The sequence below is a fragment of the Achroia grisella genome, unplaced genomic scaffold, assembly GCF_030625045.1.
Source record: "Achroia grisella isolate CSIRO2021 unplaced genomic scaffold, CSIRO_AGI_Agris_v1 utg413, whole genome shotgun sequence".
Taxonomy (NCBI): Eukaryota; Metazoa; Arthropoda; class Insecta; order Lepidoptera; family Pyralidae; genus Achroia; species Achroia grisella.
In genome coordinates this window covers 248,507-269,812 of record NW_026712846.1, presented here as the reverse complement: position 1 = coordinate 269,812, position 21,306 = coordinate 248,507, and the positions used below count along the sequence as shown (strand labels likewise).

Sequence of the window (21,306 nt, the reverse complement as noted above, 5' to 3'; positions counted from 1 at the left end):
AGGGATATTTTTTTATGCCATTCACTTCGCTTCAAGTATTGCCCAGTAGTGACGACTACAAGACTATTTAAAACCTATTGATGAATCTGGGATTTTAGGATAAGATATAGAAACTATACGTCCTTAATGGGAATAGATCTGCTTAACTAATAACCCTGTATATACACTCACACACACACATATCATGCGCATTGTATTTATTTCTTAAAAGCGATATAATAACGCACTCCGACGTCAATTCTCAAGCGATCTTCACGGAATTAAAAAATAAATAAGGAAATTCGCATTGAAAAAAATCGCGTCCAACCTTGTACATTGTCCCGTCATTGAATGGACCCCTTTATACTAAATTCTATATTGTACTATAAACCACTTTAAGACTGAGGTCGACTAAGTAAGGATGTCTATTCTCAGATGGCAAACGTATGAGGTATTTCGTATAACTTATATATACTATACATATATGCCTTGCATTTCAGGGCAGTGGAACATATCGTAGGTTACATATAAAAATGGCTGTATTCAAAATGTACATTTTGTCTTGTCTTGTAGATAAGCATTTAAAGTTTTTAAATTTATTTAAATTATTTTTCTCTTTAAAGTTTTAAATGTACACAGAAGTGTTATATATCATTTTAAAAGTATTTAGATAATGATTAAGACGGCGTGGTTAATTTAATTGACTTATATAAAAAGAGACAATTATAGCTTCTAATTTTGAAAAATGTCATCTTTCTATTTAATCGACGATATCAGAGTTAAAATGCCCAATAACATTGGACATCCAAAACCTTTACAAATTACAAATCGATAGTTTTAGTAGTCTCTTAAATATATCCTTATTGTAAACGAATAAACAGTCAAAATCTTCCTCTATTAATTCAGATCCCTGATAGCTACTATATAGTGCAGCTAAAACTATTTTGTTTATTAACATTTAGTTTTTGTGGACATTTTTTAATTAATGTAAAAAACTTAACTCATCGTGTGCTGGCCTCTAAGCTTATTTACTTGCTATAAGACTCTGACCTTGCCAGAACATAGTAATAAATTGTATGCCAGGACAATTCACATAACGCCATCTAGTCCCAAGCTAAGCAGAGCTTGTGTTACCAGACATCTGATATAAATACTTAGATATTTTTTTTTGTAAAAGTAGATTGTTAGTAATGTGGACTAATGACCCCATTGCTGGCAATGTACCATGGCAGGTTGACCTCCAAGTGGTTCCCCCTGGTAACCATGGTGATAAATTTGTAGTGAATTTACGACGATCGGCTAACTGACCTGACTTCATACTGATCTTATCATCCTCCACTGGTGCTCCGCCAGCGTAAAATAAGATAGAAACACCCAGACCGATAGAAATAATCATACTCATGAACACAAATATTTGTACCGTGCGAGGAAGCGAACCCGTGACCATCGCATGTAAAGCGCTGTGCTTTACCCATAGACCACCGAGGAGGTCAATACATAAAAGATAAAATTTCTTAGTTTAGTTCGATTTTTACAAACACCGACGGTACAAAATGACGCATCAAATTTGAGATGTAACAGATACTGATGCCTAAGATGCTTTACAACATTCAACATAACATACCCAGTCAACACGTTTTCATCTAAACCAGTGTTTCCCAACGTGGGGCCCACATCCCACGGGCAATTTGATTGTTCAGAGGGGGTGAGATCGAAAATGGACTCTTTATTAAAATGCCTAAGATGTCATACAACAACTTAAGATAAACGTCTGAGCAGTTTAGTAAAACCCCCCCCCCCTCCCCACATCTACTACTCCAATACGTATTTATCCAACGACATCTGACTTAGTACGAGACAAAATATTTTTAAGATTGGCAACCCTGCAGCTATTTGCTACATATGACGGTGAACCGGCTCGGTGCAACTTTCCCTACATGAGTTGCGCGGCCTTAAATCTCTATGTACGTATGAGTGTCTCTACAACTATACTCACTGCAATATGGTGCGGTTGATGGCATAGTTTGACGTTGTTTAGAGTTTAGAGTATTCGTGTACTAATAGTTTACTACCGGATTCGAAGTCATGACCTTTGAGACGATCTCAGTTAATGAGTCTTTATATTTCAACAAGCCATAAATCAGACTCAATCTAAGCATACCTTGTGTTATGCGTACTAGACAACTGATAGATAAGTTAACTACATATTTTTTTTTAAACACACTCATATCTAAGTATATATAACTCAAAGGTGACTGACATAGTGATCTATCAACGCACAGCCCAAACCACTGGACAGATCGGGCTGAAATTTGGCATGCAGGTAGATGTTATGACGTAGGCATCCGCTAAAAAAGGATTTCGATTGATTCTAACCCCAAGGTGATAAAATAGAGGATGAAAGTTTATATGAAACTTTGTCAATATTAAACCGATCGGGCTGAGACTTTGCATACATAAAGCTACTATGACGTAAGCATACCCTAAGAAAGGATTTTGATAAATTCCACCCCTAGGGGAATAAAATAAGTGATGAAAGTTTGTATGAAAGTAGTGTAAAGTCGCAAAAACTATACCTAACAATAATACTTCTTAACGCGAGCGAAGCCGCGGGCAAAAGCTAGTAGCAATATAAATATATGTTTACAAAAGAATAAGCATCTACCGAAAAAATACCACTTCATTTCATAATATGCATAGAAAACTCACAATTATTAATTAGTAATCGAATTAGAACCCTTGGAAGTAAGGCGATGTGCTAAACCGCTAGACCACCGGGGCCGTGAATATGATTAACTCTGAGAGACGACAGTCGTACTTTGTCCACTGCCACGTGGGATTCTAATGCCTAATTTACACTCAGCCCGAGTGGGCAGGGAATGAAAATTGTTATTTTGGTTTATGTACTGTAGTTATATTCATATGCATGTAGTAAAGAACGGTGATTTCAACATTACAAACAGACACTCCAATTTTATTTATATGTATAGATTAATATAGATATATGATGTACACCCGTGCGAAGCCGGGGCGCTTAGCTAGTTATTGAATATAGTAGAGAATAAATAATTTGTAATTCAATGCTGATTAAAAACGTTGTAAATAACCAATTGCCTTACAATACCGAAACAATTGTAATGTTGGCCATTTAGCGAGGTTTTGTGTTTCAAATGATTATGTTTTTAATTTAATTGGCATTAGATAATTTTATCCGATTGTTTATTTTGTAGTTTTTTTTTCTAAGTTCTATATAAACGTATTTGTATCTAATAAAGTAGAGGATCCTCCAGCAAGGTGGACCGACGATCTGGTCAAGATCGCTGGAAGGCACTGGATGCGAGCAGCGCAGGACCGGTCGTCGTGGAGATCTTTGGGGGAGGCCTATGTCCAGCAGTGGACGTCTTCCGGGCTGCGATGATGATGATGATGAAAGTAGAGGATATGTATATGGACTTAAGGATACTGTTTGTGCAGGTATCCGTCTGATCTAATGCCTTGAATTTCGGAGCATCGGAACAGATTGGAATTTAAATCTATACATCTATACATATAAATAAGATTGGAGTGTCTGTTTGTAATATTGAAATAACTGTTTTTACTAATATGAATGTAAATACGGTACATACACCAAAATAACATTTTTTTAAATTTTTGTCTATCTGTCTGTCTGTCTGTTTGTTCCGGCTAATCTCTAAAATGGCTGGATCGATTTTGACGGGACTTTTAATGGCAGGTAACTGATGTAATAAGGAGTAACTTAGGCTACTTTTATTATATAAAAATAAAATAAAATTCCACACGAACGAAGTCGCGGGTACAACTAGTCCCCATTAAGGTTGGACATCCAAAACCTTTGCAAATTAAAAATCTATAATATTAGTCTCTGAAAAATATCGTTGTGATAAACGAACAAACGGTCAAAATCTTCCTCCTTTTGAATCCAGATCTCTGAAGAAATGTCTTCTTTTTAAGAGATTGCTTATAGCGATAATTTCGCCTTTTTAATATACTATTTTAGTATTCGTTATCTGTGTGCATTAAAGAGTAATTATTATTATTATTTTTTGTCATTTTAATAAAAAAAATTGTCACCTTTGACGGCGTATATTATAAACAACTCGTTACCAAGTGTTTATTCGGGCTTTATCAAGCGAAATCAATTCCATTCATTGTTATCTATATTATTGACTTTTGTCCAGATATTTGTAGAACTGAACGTATAGTTTTAGTCGGCTATAAGAATGTATATAATATAATAATATCCGTGGACAATACACACAACGCCATCTAGTTCCGAGCTAAGCAGATCTTGTGTTATATATAGAGAAATAATTTGTTAACGATAATAATGTTTTTATAGAAAAAACTTAAAAACAATATTATCTAATTACACTATTAATGAGTGCGTAGCGATTTCTACGTTGAATATCGCATGCCTCTTACTTGTTATACTATAATTATTATATAAAAAAACATCTATTCAAAAGAGTAACACACAAGTTTCTTGCTCATTCTTCTTGTGATGAATCTGCATTCCGAATGAGTGGTAGAATCAAAATATGACTATTCAAAAGTGCTTGTAACAAGTTTATTTGAATAAAGATTATTTCTTTTCCTATTTCTATTAATAGAATACTTATATACATTTGTTTTGTAAATACATACAGAATGTACATAGAAAACACCCAAAAACTGTAATGATCATGACTGATTGTATTTAAATGTACTTATATATTATACATATGTAGAAAACACCCACAAATATGTTTATTCATGAGTATGACAGCTTGTGTTGGACTAGCAGTCATAGACATGAATACAAATATTTCTTCCGAGGTATCGAACCCGCGATCATCGGAAGTAATGCGGCTTGCTAAACCACTAGACCACCGAGGTCGTCATTATATTGCTATTGATTATTAATAAACTATAATTCATGGCTCTTGCCTGCAACTTTGTCTACATGATCATGATTATATTATTTTGGACTCTAATGGCGCAGCTGGCCTTTACAACTTCGCCGGAAAAGGACGGCCTAGTGTAGAGGGCACTCCTAAACTATCCTAATCAGCGGAACGACTTATAAAGAGGCTGAAGGTCTTTTGTATATGATAACGAAATTGTGCACCCGCCTTCGCTTTTGGTTTACGCTGGCGGGGCAGTGGACGATGAAATGAGCATGAGATCAGGTCAGTATGGGCTACTGACCTGATCTCTTGATAAATTTTAGGTGAATTTATCATGATGGTATCCAGGGGGTACCGCGTGGATGTAATGATAGCAATGGGGTCAAGAGTCCCCAATTTTGCTAACAATCCCCTTCCCCCCGAGGCTGAAGGTCAACTTCTACCAGATGAATACACTTTTAGTCTAAGGGATTTTTTAATGCTAACAGTATACGCTATCAAGGCACTAGTAGAGGATAATAAGATGAGCATGACGTCAGATCAGTTAACCCATCGTGGCAAATTTACCGGTTCATGTTCAATTACGATGGTTTCTAGGAGGGTCCACAAGATGATCGTTCTGTAGTCGTCGCCATCACTAAGAATCCCTTCCTTACCTTTCTCAAGGTTTCGAACTCGGCTTATTGAGACATTCGATTAATCCTCCGGTTTCAACATCATCGGATGTTAAACCTTTATCATCATCGAATGATTATATATATATATTTTTAATTATAAATTAATTTTATTAATTATACATATATTTTTTAGATGTTTATATTTAGAAACCGTTACAATATTGTTGAAAATGTGGGACTAATCTGAATCTCATTTAATATAAGTCATGAATTTCTGAGGTTAATGTTAGTTACATCAAGAAACAATCGATTGTTGAGGAACATCTTTTTTAAATCGGTTAGAAAGTTTAGAATGGTTTTTAAATGAAAATAGCCATAGAGAATATTTTATATTACTGTGTTATCCTTTGCATTATTATCATCCATGTATGGGATAATGGTATTTTGCATGATAAAGTGCTACATAAACATTATTTGACTGTGCCTAAATTGTGTATCAGATAGGGTATGTTATTTTTATCTAAATCCTATTCTGTTATTGTTATCTTAATGTATTAATTGGAAAAAAAAAAACGAAATCTCAATATACCTACATAGTTTGACGATTAATGTATTGTCAATGTCTCTATCAAACATACAAATCAGAAACAACAATATTAGGCATAACTACAGCTAGTCTTATATAACTACATAAATTATTTGTTTCGAACGGTGTGTGCTATTCTTATTCGCGCTTGTCCAATTTTTTTGTTTATCTATCATATTGTGCCTAAAGTTAATCATTAGCACATTGTTCATTGTGTCAAATACACGACAGACAGTTTTATACGGAAACTTATAATTACAGTACAGAAGCAAAATGTTTTATAATATATTTGTGGCACATACTTGGTTGTTTCAATTTCTAGAACTAATTATAATAGCAGTGTTGTCCCTAACCCTTTATCATAAGAACACAAATGCAGTATGCAAGTCTAAAAGAAGATTAGAAGGTAAAACTGCAGTGGTGATTGGTGGAACAAAAGGTATGGGACTAGAAATTGCAATGGACTTCGCCCACAGAGGGGCCAAAGTTATAATAGCTTGTCCGTATGAGTCCGAAGGTGAACATGCCAGAGATTTGATAATAAAGAGTTCAAGAAATGCGAATATCATCTTCAAACTTATAGATTTAGCGTCGCTGGAATCAATACGGAAGTTTTCAAAAGATATCCTGGAAACGGAAAGTCGATTGGACTTGTTAATTAACAATGCTGGAGTCGGGGTTCCTGGAGATTTCTTGAGTAAAGATGGTATGAACTTCATAATGCAAGTGAACTATTTCGGAATATTTCTCGTCACTATACTGCTCCTACCTCTTTTGAAAAGAACAGGAACGGCAGCTGAACCAAGTAGAATAATAAACACGGCATCCATAATGCATAATTTAGGAAGATTAGATTTGAAAGGTTTGAACAAGACTGGTTACTTGTTCTGCTTCATGATCTATTCAAATAGTAAACTATGTATTATGTTGTTTACCCACGAATTAGCTATGCGATTAAAAGGATTCAATGTTGTTGCAAATTCTGTGGATCCTGGTATTGTGGGGACTGGGATATATCACAGCGTGGGCTGGGTCGTTGGACCTCTATTAAGTTTAATATCTTTATGTGTATTCAAGAATTCTTGGGAAGGCGCGCAGACTGCCATCCATGCCGCTATCAGTACTCGCGCTGGAAGTATTAATGGTCATTATTTCCGAAATGTTAAAGTAGTATCAAAAGACACGAAAGCCGGTTATGACGAAGAAACTATTAGAAGGTTATGGGAGGCGTCAGTGAAATGTGTAAAGCTGCAAGACGAAGAGTTAGCTTGTCTGAACCATTGATGTCGTCGTCGGTTGTCGTCGTGATGTGATGCTCATGTTTAGTTACTACATTAATTATATGTATAAATCATTGATAGAATATTATACATATCTTTAAATCCAAACAGTCAATTTTATTATTTACCTTTTAAAGTGGCTGCGTTCTACAGTAGTTTTACATTTCTCAACGTTATTCAAATTACACTCACCAATGCTTATGTGAGCTAATTACTTTTAATAATTATGATTAGATATATTTATTAGTAGATTAGGATGAATTACGTTTGGTTACCTAATTATTGCGTGCCTGAGTTCTTACCGTATGTTATTGTCATACTTATCATTATGTAATGCAGAAAAAAATAATTGTATATAACGTTTCATATAGAATTTTTTCCTTAACTGATGTTTCACAAATAACTAAAATAATAATAACTACTTTTTTTCAGTTTGTTTTACGGTGTATTAATCAGTAACGACAAACAATTCAAAAGTTTTGCCTTTATTGCATTATTTGGGGTCGGCGGAGATGTCTTCATCTTCCACTGATTCGTATCGACCGTCATATTTAAGCTTTTATACATGTCATATTTCACACAATCAATCCTTTTTATCTGAGTCGTCTTCTCTCTTTCCATTCATTCATGTTCATGTTATTTTTATTTAAAAGTTAACATATCTTATTTTATTTGTGGATTATTATTGTAACAATTAAATAGAGAGCCTGCTTGCGGTTATGCGGAGAGTATGTATAATTATTCCTTAAGGTAGGAATATAGAAATTTGTATAGAAAATAATAACCACTAATATTGTTGTCACAGAATTAAAAAAGTTTTATTTAAGAGTTTAAATTTAAGAGCAACGCTCTTGTCGGTGGAGCTCTTGCCACTTTCTACGATCTTCCATCGTACTCTTTAAACCTTGATATGACACGATTCCAATTCTGTCTTAATATTGATTCCAATTAACTTAAATTTTAATACTTTAGAATAGTACGCATTTGTAATCTATCACTTATACAGAGTAATGTTGCAGCATATGAAGAACAAGCAAGAAATTTGCCTGTTGCTCTTTTGATAATAAATTAAATCCACTTGTATTTAGTTAGAATTGTAATTATGATTTTGAACTCTTAATCGTTTGTAGTAAAGGGCATATACTAATAATAAGTGTTTACAATTATTCCCCGACCTCGCATGTTATATAAATAACTGCGTTACGTGAGCAAAGGTTACTACTAACGGAGACCGTCATTTAGTTCATTTTTCGATGTGGAAAAACACCTCTACAGGTACTCTATAACATTTTGTAAACAATCCGTCACTTTAATAGGGACGGTAATTTCAATACTAACAATATAAATGCGAAAGTAACTCTGTCTGTCTCGCTTTCACGACAAAACTACTGAACCGATTTGAATGAAATTTTATACACAGATAGTCTAGACTAGACCCTGAGAAAGGACATAGACTACTTTTTTATGCGAATAAAGGGTTGTAAGGGGTTGAAAGGGGAGATGAAGGGTTCAATGGAAGTATCGTCATTTTTAAAACTAGAATCTTGAAACTTATTTCTTAGGCTGTTCATTAAATATAAATAAATATGAATAAGAAACCCTTAAAGGAGTAAAAAATAGGGATAAAGGTTTGTATAGAAAACCATCATTTTTGAAACTATAACGAGGAATCTTTTTTCTTTGCCTTTTTTGGATTAGATTATTAAATATTTTTTCTATATTTGGTCAAGGTCCCAATAACACGCGGATGAAGTCGCGGACACAGCTAGTTAATAATATAAATGCGAAAGTATGTTTGTAACGGGCTTACAAATCATGATTTTTAGGGTAAAACAAATTGATCCGCCCGGGAATGTTTGTCCGTTTTTCGACATGTTCACGATCCTGTTGTCCGTTTTTATTTACAGTAATAAGTTGGTTACTTATAAAGTTATAGTATATTACAGTAGGTCGCGTGTTCTACAAAAGTTCTTATATTTTATTGCATATTTGTAAATATGATGAGTTCTTTGGTCGTATATTTTTAACAATAGATAACAGTTTTTACTACTGAAGTGGTTGCTAAGTCTCGTTTTGCCTAATAAAGAATCTGGTAATGCTGCATGGCATAGCTCGTTGCATTTGGAATGGAGTACATGCCTGTCAATCCCTGTCAATCATAATACCTTGGACGAAGTGGCGAGTATAAACTAGTTTTGCTATAATTAGTAGGGTCAGCTCCATAAATTGTAGCATGATGAATGGTTTTATTATTGTCTTTTTTATTTACTTTTATTTTATTATAGCCTTTTATTCAGACGTTACTTTGTTGTTTAGTAGTATTGTTTAAACTATGTTTATATTGTCTTGATCATCTGCTTCCAAGCTTCCTTTAATCTTTTTCATTCCGTTCTGTCTCCGAGTGATTCTGTCAATTGTTTCTCTATTTATTTATTTCCCAGTATTATTTATTTATTTACTCTTTATTACATTAGAAGTGTATCACAAGGTACATAATTTACAAAGTAAGTTTCAACTTTACCAATCTTTACTTTTTCTACACAAAGGTTGAAATAAGAAAGAGCTTGTTTATTTAGTTCAGCGTTAAGATCGCCTTTTCTATTAGTTCATGTATATTTATTATTGTAATTATTTTCTGTATCTGGTGCAATAAAGGGTATAAATAAAATAATAATGCGCAAATGCAGTCTAATAGTAATAGCCCAGGCAAAGTACGGCCACTGACAATGCATAAACGAAATAGAAGAAAATGTCAGAAATTCAGTATTTTTCTGGGATTGTTATTATTAAATGAATACTAATAAACCACAGAAGGCCTTTTAATTGTAGGTCACTCATATTATCGGAAAAACTGTATTGCGGTCTCAATTAAAAAACAATTAAATTATTATTCTTTTATAGCAGAAGTCCTTTGCTTGATATACTATATCCACTTCAAATGCATACATAATATTATTATTAAAATTTCAAAGTTTGTTAAATTTATTACTAGGAAAGAATATGATATCTTAAGGAAGGCGTTACATATGAATGTGGATGATTATAAGGGCAGAGGAAGACCGAAAAAGAGATGGTTGGACTGTGTGAAAGGTGATATGGTAAGAAAGGGAATAAATAACGAGAACACGGCGAACTGGGATGAATGAAGAGAAAAACATATTACGCCGACCCCAAATAAATGCGATAAGGAATAAGCAGATGATGTTAACTTTATTACTGAACTTTGAAGTTGCGTTGAAAAAACAAATAAGAAACCATATTCTTGCAATATTCAGTGTTCGCAATATTATAACAACCTTTTAATACAAATATGCACGTAGAAATGTGTCTCCCATCATAAGAGGATAATGTCAATTGGATTGGATACATTGTCTTTGGCCAAGGGAAGCTTGCGCCTGCGGAGCCATCACCTTGCACTAAAGACTTAAAAAATGTGACCAAATGCGCTAAAATTCTTGCAACTTTCTAGGCTAAACCTTTAGTTGCCATTGAATTGAAAGAAATGTCTTTGGTCTAGTTTTCCTTTTTTTTTGTAACTATCTACAACTATGTACTTTCTTCTGTTTGTGCTGCTTAGTTAAATGCGGACGGTCAATTCAATACCGTCTTAGCTAAACAAAAATTTTTGAACTAGTCTTGAAAGTGAAAACTCCCTTAGTTTTCATTCATTCAAATTATCAAATTTTGGATTCAATGATAGTCAATAATGCCACGCCGACGAAGTCGCGGATAACACGTAGCCATAAATCAGAATACTGCGGTATTTTTAATCTGTAAATATAAATATGTAGTTATTTACGCAGGTGTATGGTATACGTACCCTCAATTCGAAGCCGGATCTCGTCAATTGATCATGCTATTTATTTAAATCACGACGAGAGACGTTACGTACGCAGACCTTCAAAGTACAGGATGCAATCGGCAATAACTTACTGATTATTATAGTTGTCTAGTGATGGACGGACATATTGTTTTGTTAAGTGTATATACGTGTTCATATTATTTAAAAGGAGTCTGTTAATGAGCTTATTGTTGCAAAGGTCTCTTTTAATCTCACATATTTATGCCTGTAATAAAGTTTATATATATAAAATCAATTTATATCCATTTAATCTTTGACCTGACTATATACTCTCAATATATATATACTCTGTGATTTTTCGAGTTCTGGTTAGGCACATCGCTTTAGTCAGATGGTCGCGTTCGATTCCTCGCATGGTAAAACCGTTTATATTCATGAGTGTATTTGTTTGTACCGGTACGGGTGTTTTCTTTAATATATGAAATTAAAAAAATATATCTATATATTTAAATCGTCCATCGACGTCAATCGTCAATCGAATCAGTTGTGTAATACCCATAACACAAGCTCTGCGAATCTAGGACTAGATAGCGTTGTGTGAATTGTCTGGGGATATTATATTATATATATTAAAAGCAAATATGCACAAATGTATATAAAAATAGTTAGTTGGGCGTATTTACCTTAAAAGAGGGATTTCTTGCAGCACAGGTTAATTCCTGATAAATACGCCAAGATGGGCTAGCATATCTGGAACCATTTACCATTAGATGAGCCGTATACCGTTAGCGCAGACAGATGTAGGTACGATTTGGAAGTTTTATTGCTGGATGATATCCATAAAAAATACCAAAATGCAAACGGTCAGCTACAAAAAATCTATTCGAATTCTCTAACAATTAAAACAGTTTTTTCTACATCAATTACCGTCCAAAACTAAATTAAAATGTGCTATTGTGATCAGTTATGGCAAAGCTAATGTTGGTCCGAATATGAGCACAATGACTGGCCGATTGGTTGGTGAAGGTACATAGCTGTATTTATCACGTACATTTGGCCGCTCGGGTCTATTGACACGTTTGCAAAATACCCAACTATTTTTCTTAGAATATGTATTGCAACAAAAAAATCGTTTTTTAAGTTGTTTTGTTGAACTGGTGCTTTTTTTATTTGGCGTGTTGTAACTGGATATTTGTAATAATCCGGAACTAGAAATAGTGGATAAGAAATCATAATTCTTACTAATATTATAAACGCGAAAGTTTATGAGTATGGATGAATGTTTATTACTCTTTCACGCAGAAAATACTGAACGGATTTTGATGAAATATTTATAGTAATATATATATGCATCAGAATAACACATAGGCTGCCAATATCATGTGAGTGAAACCGCGGGCAGCAGCTAGTATAATAATAATAATCGAGATCATAGGTCCCATTATTATTATTGTTATTGTACCTCGTCGGTTTATACCACGGTGTCCTAGTGGTTTAGCCCACTGCTTCACCTTTTAATGGTTTAGTTTTTGATGCCCGTATAATACTAACTTTTAATAATAATAATCTTGGACAATCTACACAGCGGGGGGAAAGGACATTGTTAGTAATATATGGACTGTTGATCTTATTGCTAGCAATGTACCATGTCAGATTCACCACCACGCGGTTCCCCCTGGAAACCATCGTTATAAATTCTCGGTGTTTTGTGTGGTGTGTCACGTTGGGCTAACTGATCTGACTTCACGTTCATCTTATCATCCTCCACTGGTATACCCCCATACCATTATCATCCACAAAAAAAAAAATCTAGACAGCGCCATCTATTACTAGCCGGGCTTATGTTATGGGTACTAGATATCAGTTATCTAGTACCCATAACACAATATAATACATATTTAAATACTTTTTGTTAATACATATATAATAAGAGACATTATACAAAATACCCAGAGTACCCAGACCAATATAAAACATGATAACATGAATGCAAATATTTGCTTTGTGCGAGGAATTGAACCCGCCACCTACATAAGGTGGTGTGCTAAACCGCTACACCACCAAGACCTTAATTTAAATATATTTTCTATAAAAATTAGTATAGTATAATAGTATATATGTATTAGTTGTTTAGCTATAGAATAAACTAGCGTGTCATAGATGGCACAGTAAGTAGCTAAGGTTTATTAACGATCAAAACAGTTTCGTCTGATTTGGGTTTTCACTCCCAAGTAACAACTATTTCTGTTATCTCACGTTCAATCAATTTATCTTCACATTTATCTGCTCGCTTTATCTAAATCTGTGTTAATATTGTTACAGTTATCTAGTATCCGGGGATGCAGACGGAAAATGCTATATATGGGATTGGAAAACGACGAAACTGTACAAAAAATGGAAAGCCCACGATGGAGTATGCATATCAGCGCTGTGGCACCCGCACGAACCCAGCAAACTGCTGACAGCGAGCTGGGACGGTGTCATCAAGTACTGGGACTAAATAAAAGAATTGAATAAATTGCCACAGCTTTAATTTCTCCTAAACATCAACCACGAACCATAAATAAAACTCAAATAAACTATATAACATCGATTAACCATATTTTTTACTTTTTCATTTCATGTTGCGCCCAATATAGGTATTTTACTTATATAATAATTGTCATGGCCGTCGGTTAGGATTTTGTGCGCTTACGCAACTTGCATGGGGAACTTGTACAGCTCGTCTTGGCCGATTTCGACCTTGTACTCCATGCTGCACTCTCGACAGGTCCCGTTTTTCATGAACTCGTTGAAAACTATATTGTTTTCATGGAATGCTTCTATTAAGGCAGTGATAAGACTGTCGATCATTTCTGGAGTATGGTATGGGCCTGGGGCGAACCTCAGCCGCTCCTCGCCACGTGCAACGGTCGGGTAGTTTATAGCTTGCACATAGTGCCCTCTCTTCATAAGAGATTCTGCAACAAGAGCCACCTTGTCAGCACCCACTATAGGAACAGGTACAATATGGCTGACAGATGGTAACTGAGGCAACCCTGCTACCAGTAATGAAAGTTTCAAATATCTGACATTCGCTTGATGTTTTGCTCTCAGGCTTCTTCCTTCTTCGCTTGCAAGGAGTCTAATGGCTGCTAAAGAACCTGCTAGAACAGGAGGTGGCAATGCAGTAGTAAAAATAAAACCAGGTGCATAGGATCTTATAGTATCCACCAAAAGTGAAGATCCAGCGATGTAACCCCCCACATTACCATAGGCCTTGCCCAACGTACCCGATATTATATCAATCTTATCTTGTATTCCTCTTTCTTCAGCAATACCAGCACCATGTTTTCCATATAAACCAACAGCATGAACCTCATCAACAAATGTTAAAGCTCCATACTCATGTGCAATATTACACATTTCTTCTAACGGACAAATGGCTCCACTCATGGAGTGGACAGTCTCAAATACGACTAGTTTCGGAACTCCAGCAGGAGATTCAGCCAGTAATTGTCTAAGATTATTGGGGTCATTATGCCTAAATATATGTTTAGGTGCTCTGCTATTACGGATCCCTTGTATCATTGAGGCATGATTGCCTGCATCGGAATAAATGATGCAGCCTGGAAGGATTTTTGCCAATGTTGATAAAGTTGCATCATTTGCAACGAAGCATGAACTGAAAATTAACGCTGCAGGCTTTTTATGAAGTTGTGCAATTTCAGTTTCAAGTTTTTCAGTCATCTGGGAGTTACCAGCGATGTTGCGTGTGCCGCCCGCGCCTGTCCCATACGATTTAATCGCATTGACAGCAGCATCTTGAACAGCCGGGTGGCGGGAGGCTCCCAAATAGTCATTGGCACACCACACGGTCACGCGACGGTTCTCGGGACCTTCCAGTGCTTGAGGATACATTCCATCAGCCGCCAATCGAGACACCTTCCTGAATACACGATACGAATAATCCTTCTTCTTGGCGCTAATTTGTTCATTGAAGAATTTCTCGTACTTGTACGGGGGGATGGTTTCCACGATGTCCTCGGACATCTCCTTGGGCGCTTCCGATATTATGGCATTTTCCTGAATGAAAGGACACTTGGTTTCGTCATTACCCAATGAGCGGAAGCCTCGAGAGATGACAGGGCAGTAACTACCGTACTGTTTCAGTAGAGCAGCTCCGTAATTCCTTGTAAAGGCTTGATTCAGCGATCCCAAAAATGGACAAGGCATTTTTATGTAATCTTTGACAACACTAGTAAAACACTTGACACAAGATCCAGTAACTTGTTTTCGATGTTTTTATATAACGTTGGCTCTCACTGTAGCCGAACGTTTAACAGATGTGAGGTTCAACTGGCGAGGTAAGCAACTGCACCTTTCATTTATAAAGTTTGTGTCGTCATATCGATTACGTTTGAATATACTTCACACAGAATTTATTAAGATTTCGCAACATGATTCAGGGTTGCCCAAATTCAAACTGTGTTGCCATATATACATTTACTTAATTACCAAATGTGAAAAAAAAAACTAATTAAGAAACTTTTACATGGAGTTATATCGCACATAGTCCATGTACTGTATTGAACCGGTTTTTTATTTGTTTTCCTTAAAGACGTAATTTATGGCAACAAACGTCTATTTCCATACATAAAACCCGACTATATGCATACAGATATTTCAGTCAAACGTCATGCTATTGTAAGTATCAATAGGTATGAATAACTATATTGCTTGCGATTTTTATGTTTTTTCCGCAATGACTAAATTGTATTTAAAAAAATTTTACTCTTTGAAATAAAATAAAGTAAAGGAGTTGAAAATTTTAATTAACAAGATCCAACTGGCATTGTTTATCTATTTTATCGATCTTTACTGGTGTAAGACTCGTGTCTTATTCCATACTTCGTGCTAAACAGCGTTAAGTATGTAATATGTGTTATAATTAAAATAAAGTAGACGTAGGAACAGTTTCTCTTAAAACGTGGTCTTAAAAAAATTCTAATACACTCCATTTATATAGAAGTTTCTCTTTTATAAATATGTATAAGTAGTTGCATTATTGAGATAATTAGAATTTGGGGCGTAACGGGACAATGTTAACAAAACAATCTAAAAACTACTAAAATAGGATGAAGAAACCGAAGTAATTACTAAATAAAATTACAGCTGTCAACTGATACTGTCACACTGACTAATTGACAGATAGCATATGATTTTGAAGAAGTCACTGTTAAGTCTCTTTTTATGTCACTTGTCAGCTTGACGTTTGACAATTTATTGGATTTAAATCATACCATTTCATTGTAATTTGTATTTTTTATTTACTATTGATTCTAAAATCGCATTGGTTTAAAGACAAAACCTTAAATTCTTAAATTGTAATGCTAACTTTAAGTGATATCTAAAATGTTTTCCTTAAAAAATCAGTTAGAATTGAGAAAAGTAACAATATCCAGTTTATTGACATGCATTTACTTACCAAGTATAGTCACCGTTGTATCATTTAAGGGATTACTATATTCAGTTGGAAACGGCTCATCTTTCTATATTTTAGTGCTAATATTCCTGGCCGAATTGTTGAAGTCATTTTATTTAAACGCTTCAAACGATATACAAGCAAAACGAAGCAAAGGAAACAGGATTAAAGTTAGTGACATTTTGAGATCGTTTATATTCTTGCTAGTGACTTTATTCAGTTTCTTTATTGGTATAATGCTCTTCGGAGCGCCAATACTCGATTGTCATGAAGAGACGTTAATGTTATCGAGTTTAATGACGTTGCTGACAGTATTCCCGCTGATAGCTCACTCCGGCGTGGAAGCGTCAATGCAACAGCTTTTCGGGATGAAGAATTACGGAAGAGACAGTATTACAGAGATGCTAGTCAATAATTCCATTATGACGGTGTGCGGGGCGTGGATAGGCGCGGTGGTGATACCTCTGGACTGGAACACACCATGGCAACAGTGGCCCATTCCATGTTACCTGGGCGCCATCAGTGGATATTTACTCTCAAATGTACTTACAGTGTTTAAAGTAATACTAATGTCTGCAGCACAGAAATATCCAGTAATCAATTTTATAGTAAATTTTTTAAATACTCGTCACCATGTTAAGTAATTATTATAATAAAGTATTTATTTTAGAAAGTAACTAGTAGTCTTATTTTATATAAAATTATTAATAATATTAAAATAGATATTAATGGCAACTTTAAGAGAAGAGAAACAGAAAGCCTGTGGAAGATATAAAGACAGATTAGCCAGCCATAAGAACCAGCTAGCTTTAAAACTACTGGATATAAATAACTGTCCATCTAGACTAAAAAGTACTCGCCTTGCCAACATCTAAAGAAACTAAATGAGATGGCACCTCACTTGATGTGCCTTATCTCCAAATGCCCATAACACCACACAATCTAATTATAGCCGGAACGGCTGATTGCAGATAGAAAAGAAAAAAAAATCTATTTTATAGTTATACTTATATTATCTGTGGTTATACATAGACAGACTTCCACTTCAGTTTTTCACTTCTTTTCTCATGATTTTGATGGTTGAAGCAAAGAAATTACTTTTTTTAATATATATTTATTGGGAGTGGACACTGCCCTGCTTGTCAAATAGACAAAAGCATATTACAGGCACACATCATCCTGTCATTACTTTAGAATGATGGCTAGAATAGTTTATCATGAGATATTAACAATCTAAAGTTTTGAAATTGTCCAATAAGGAATTAGCATTGAAAACTAAATAGCAGTAAATCCTCTCTTTGTTTTATAAGGATCACAATATCTATAATTAGTATCTATAAGAGCAATAAAGAATATATTAATGATTATAACAAAATAATGTAGCATGCTAGAATTAGAAGTATGGTCCAAACACCACCGAGTTTTAGCATTATTTATTTCTGTTGATCTTCACTCTCCCAAATAATTACCTTTCAATATTTAATATTAAAGCCCTTATGTGAGAGGGTAAGCGATTATTAGTAACAGGCCATTTCTAATAATGTACAACATTAGATTGACCTCTACATAGTTGTCTATGGAAACCATTGGGGTTTTTTTTTGTGGATGATAATGATATGGTACACCCGCCTGCGCTAACGGTTTACGCTGACGGGGCACCAGTGGAGGATGATAGGATGAGTATGAGGTCAGGTCATTTAGCCCATCATGACAAATTCACCAAGAATTTATCATGATGGTTTCCAGGGGAAACTGCGTGGAGGTCAACCTGGCATGGTAAATCCCCTTCCCCCCAACCATTGGGGTTAACTCCTGGTGAAACCCCACTAACTTCATAATATACTGATGTTCCACCATTGTTTACCATTATAGCAGGTGCGATGCAGCATATCAATATTATTCATAACAAATAACCCCTGAGTGTTTACATCATCCACAAAGGGGGACTTCATACTGATATTATTATATCCATAGCCAGCTCCTAATCCTCATTTCTTGAGGCAGGGCAAAAACTGAAAAATGCCGCCCTCGAACGTGCCGCCCGGGGCATGAGCCCCCTTGCATTGTCCCCCCCTCCCCTAGTTGCGGTCCGAGACTGTCCGCACCTTAGATGTTGAAATTGGGCGATTAATTCGTCTGTTGCGTTGCGATTCGTTCATTTTGTTAGATAAATTCTTTATTCACCAATAACAGACATTGCATAATCAAGATACGGAAAATATCAATATATAAATTAAAAATATGGAGATTTCTAACCAGTTTCTTCTATTGTAGTTTTAGAAATTCAGTTGAGTGGTTTGTGTGTACTTGGGACTAGTTGCCCCATAGGTGGATACTACTCGTGCTGCTCCACATGGGTACCCCAATAGAATACCATTGTAGTGAATTTATCATTACATTACTGATTTAACTATATACCTACTCATTCCACAATCTTCTGGACACGAGTGTCTATATTGGAGTAGGCTAGTAAATCATTCTATAATAAGTAAGAAAAAAGTTTGCCCTTCAATTTAATTTCTCAATTTCAATTGGTAAGTATTGACGTAAACAGTATAGATGCACTTGCAAATACAGCTATATCCATTTTTCCTAAATCTCTATATACGAATAGATAAGAAAAATGAAACAATCATATTAGTAAATTAGTAATTTTATATTTTATTTGTTAAATATTTACATAACCTATTTAACGCACTATTTTAATAAAATATGAAACTTAACCAACATTTTGCTTGATCACATTTTTTGACATAACTCCTAAATAGCGTCTTACAATATAATTATGTGACGCAGACTGCCGACGTCTGACCAAAGGACATATACATACACGAATTATCAACAGCGATAAACTTTGCAACGCAGGGATGGAAAAATTAACAATAGTTACACATCTAAGGCCTTGTTGATATAAATTCATTAGTCCACTAGTGCTTCAAAATGTATATAATAATAATATGTATTCACGACTGCTATCCCAGACGAGGCAGCCAGAGGCATTGTCAATGGAAGTCGCATTGGACACGCTTACATTTCTCTAAGTACATTTGACTCGAGTACCGATAACAAACCAAATCTTTTTAATAATAATCCTGGACAACATGCGACGCCAAATAATCCCACTAGTCTTATGGGTACTAGATAACTGGTATGTAATACATATTTAAATATTTTTTTTTTGTAAATACATACTTATTATATAATACAGACATGAATACAGATGTTTGTACCAAACGAGGAATCGAACCCGCGACTATCGGAAAATAGGCGTTGTGCTAAACTGCGAGACTACCGTGCCCGTCTATATTGTATTTAATAAATTTGGTTTATTACCGTTGTTTCCATCACTGGAGCGTGTTAGAAATACAAATGGATACCCAAAGATATTGGTGTCACCAGATTCGTACTCACGACCTTACAGTCCAGGACTGGGTAGTAAACCACGACGCACTCAAATGTAGACATAACTTTACTAATTCAATATACATATATACGTCACGATACATTACGTGACTATTCATCAACAATTAGCAACAATTTGAAATATATTTGAATAAATTGCTTTAAAAACTTACAACACAAGAATAATACCCGATTTACATTGCTCAAGTTTTTATTAAAATGTAGTACACAGTGTATCGTATATCAGCTTTTTATATAGCTAAGGTGACAAATAAGAATACGGCCCATCGGATGGTAAATGGTTACCGTAGAAACGCCTGAGACCTGGAGTGACCGCGTTGCCAATCCTTAACAAACCTTAATATACCCTTCATGAAAAACCTCATGCAAAACTTAAATTTATTACAATTATTTTGAAAAAACCTAACTAGACTTTAAAGTCGTTAAAACTACGGAGTTTATTTCGCAATTTCGTGTCATGTTAACTGCCAAATTACGTACAGTAAAGGACGTATTAAATATGAAAGAATAACGCTTGACTGGCTGCTGTATGAACACAGCTACTGGCTAGTTCGCTACGACTTGACCAATGTAAACCGGATATAAAAATTACTATACGCTCATTCTATATCATACACTCACACAATCATATTGCATTTTCTTAAACTATATGTTTATTGAATTGGAACAGTGGCACAATGTTGAAAAAATATACATGCTTCATATATATATAATATATATTGGCTGTTGTTTGTACCTTACATTTTCATCACGAAATAGATTCTAAATCTTTGAAAGTAAAATAGAATTTTTACTGTAACCGTTATGGATGTCTCCCCTTACTTATAAACAATAAATAAAGGTATATAGGGGCTAGTTAGTGAGCACTATCTTTTTTATATTCAGGAAAAAATACATATAACCCTGAACAGTTCACACAGCGCCATCTAGTCCCATGGTAATCCGAGATTATGTTAAAAATACTAAGACATTATTTTTGTAAATACTTACATAAAAATATATAAAATTCTGAACAAAATCCTATATAAAATCGTAACAAACATTACAGAGCAATGTTTTTTATAAGTAAGAGGGTAGTTTTTTTACGTACTGGAATGGCAATTTTATAGTCCCATATGGTAGAAAGTGGTAAGTTTTGATAATAGGTCTAAACAGCACCATGGCTATTGCAGCAGATACTGTGATGGTTACAGTGGCGTAGTTAGGTAACCAAGGGCCCTGGGGCAAATAAAGAAATGGGGTCATTAG

At 34.8% G+C, this 21,306-nt stretch overlaps 3 protein-coding genes across 3 annotated transcripts in view; 2 read left to right on the top strand and 1 right to left on the bottom strand.

The window, feature by feature from the left end:
- The window catches only part of LOC131844784 (pre-mRNA-processing factor 17), a 32,611-nt gene extending 18,940 nt beyond the window's left edge, over window positions 1-13,671 (top strand). The window contains exon 11 of the mRNA XM_059193746.1: window positions 13,494-13,671. Within this exon, the coding sequence (XP_059049729.1) occupies window positions 13,494-13,671 (178 nt within the window). The remainder of the gene's footprint in view (window positions 1-13,493) is intronic.
- Window positions 13,672-13,813: 142 nt separating this feature from the next.
- On the bottom strand, window positions 13,814-15,625 carry LOC131844735 (5-aminolevulinate synthase, non-specific, mitochondrial). The gene has a single exon (XM_059193688.1). The coding sequence runs from the start codon at window positions 15,384-15,386 to the stop codon at window positions 13,863-13,865; it is 1,524 nt and encodes a 507-aa protein (XP_059049671.1). The 5' UTR covers window positions 15,387-15,625; the 3' UTR covers window positions 13,814-13,862.
- Window positions 15,626-16,426: 801 nt separating this feature from the next.
- Window positions 16,427-17,308, top strand: LOC131844795 (phosphatidylinositol-glycan biosynthesis class F protein). Its single transcript, XM_059193759.1, has one exon. The coding sequence runs from the start codon at window positions 16,566-16,568 to the stop codon at window positions 17,277-17,279; it is 714 nt and encodes a 237-aa protein (XP_059049742.1). The 5' UTR covers window positions 16,427-16,565; the 3' UTR covers window positions 17,280-17,308.
- Window positions 17,309-21,306: the final 3,998 nt, after the last annotated feature.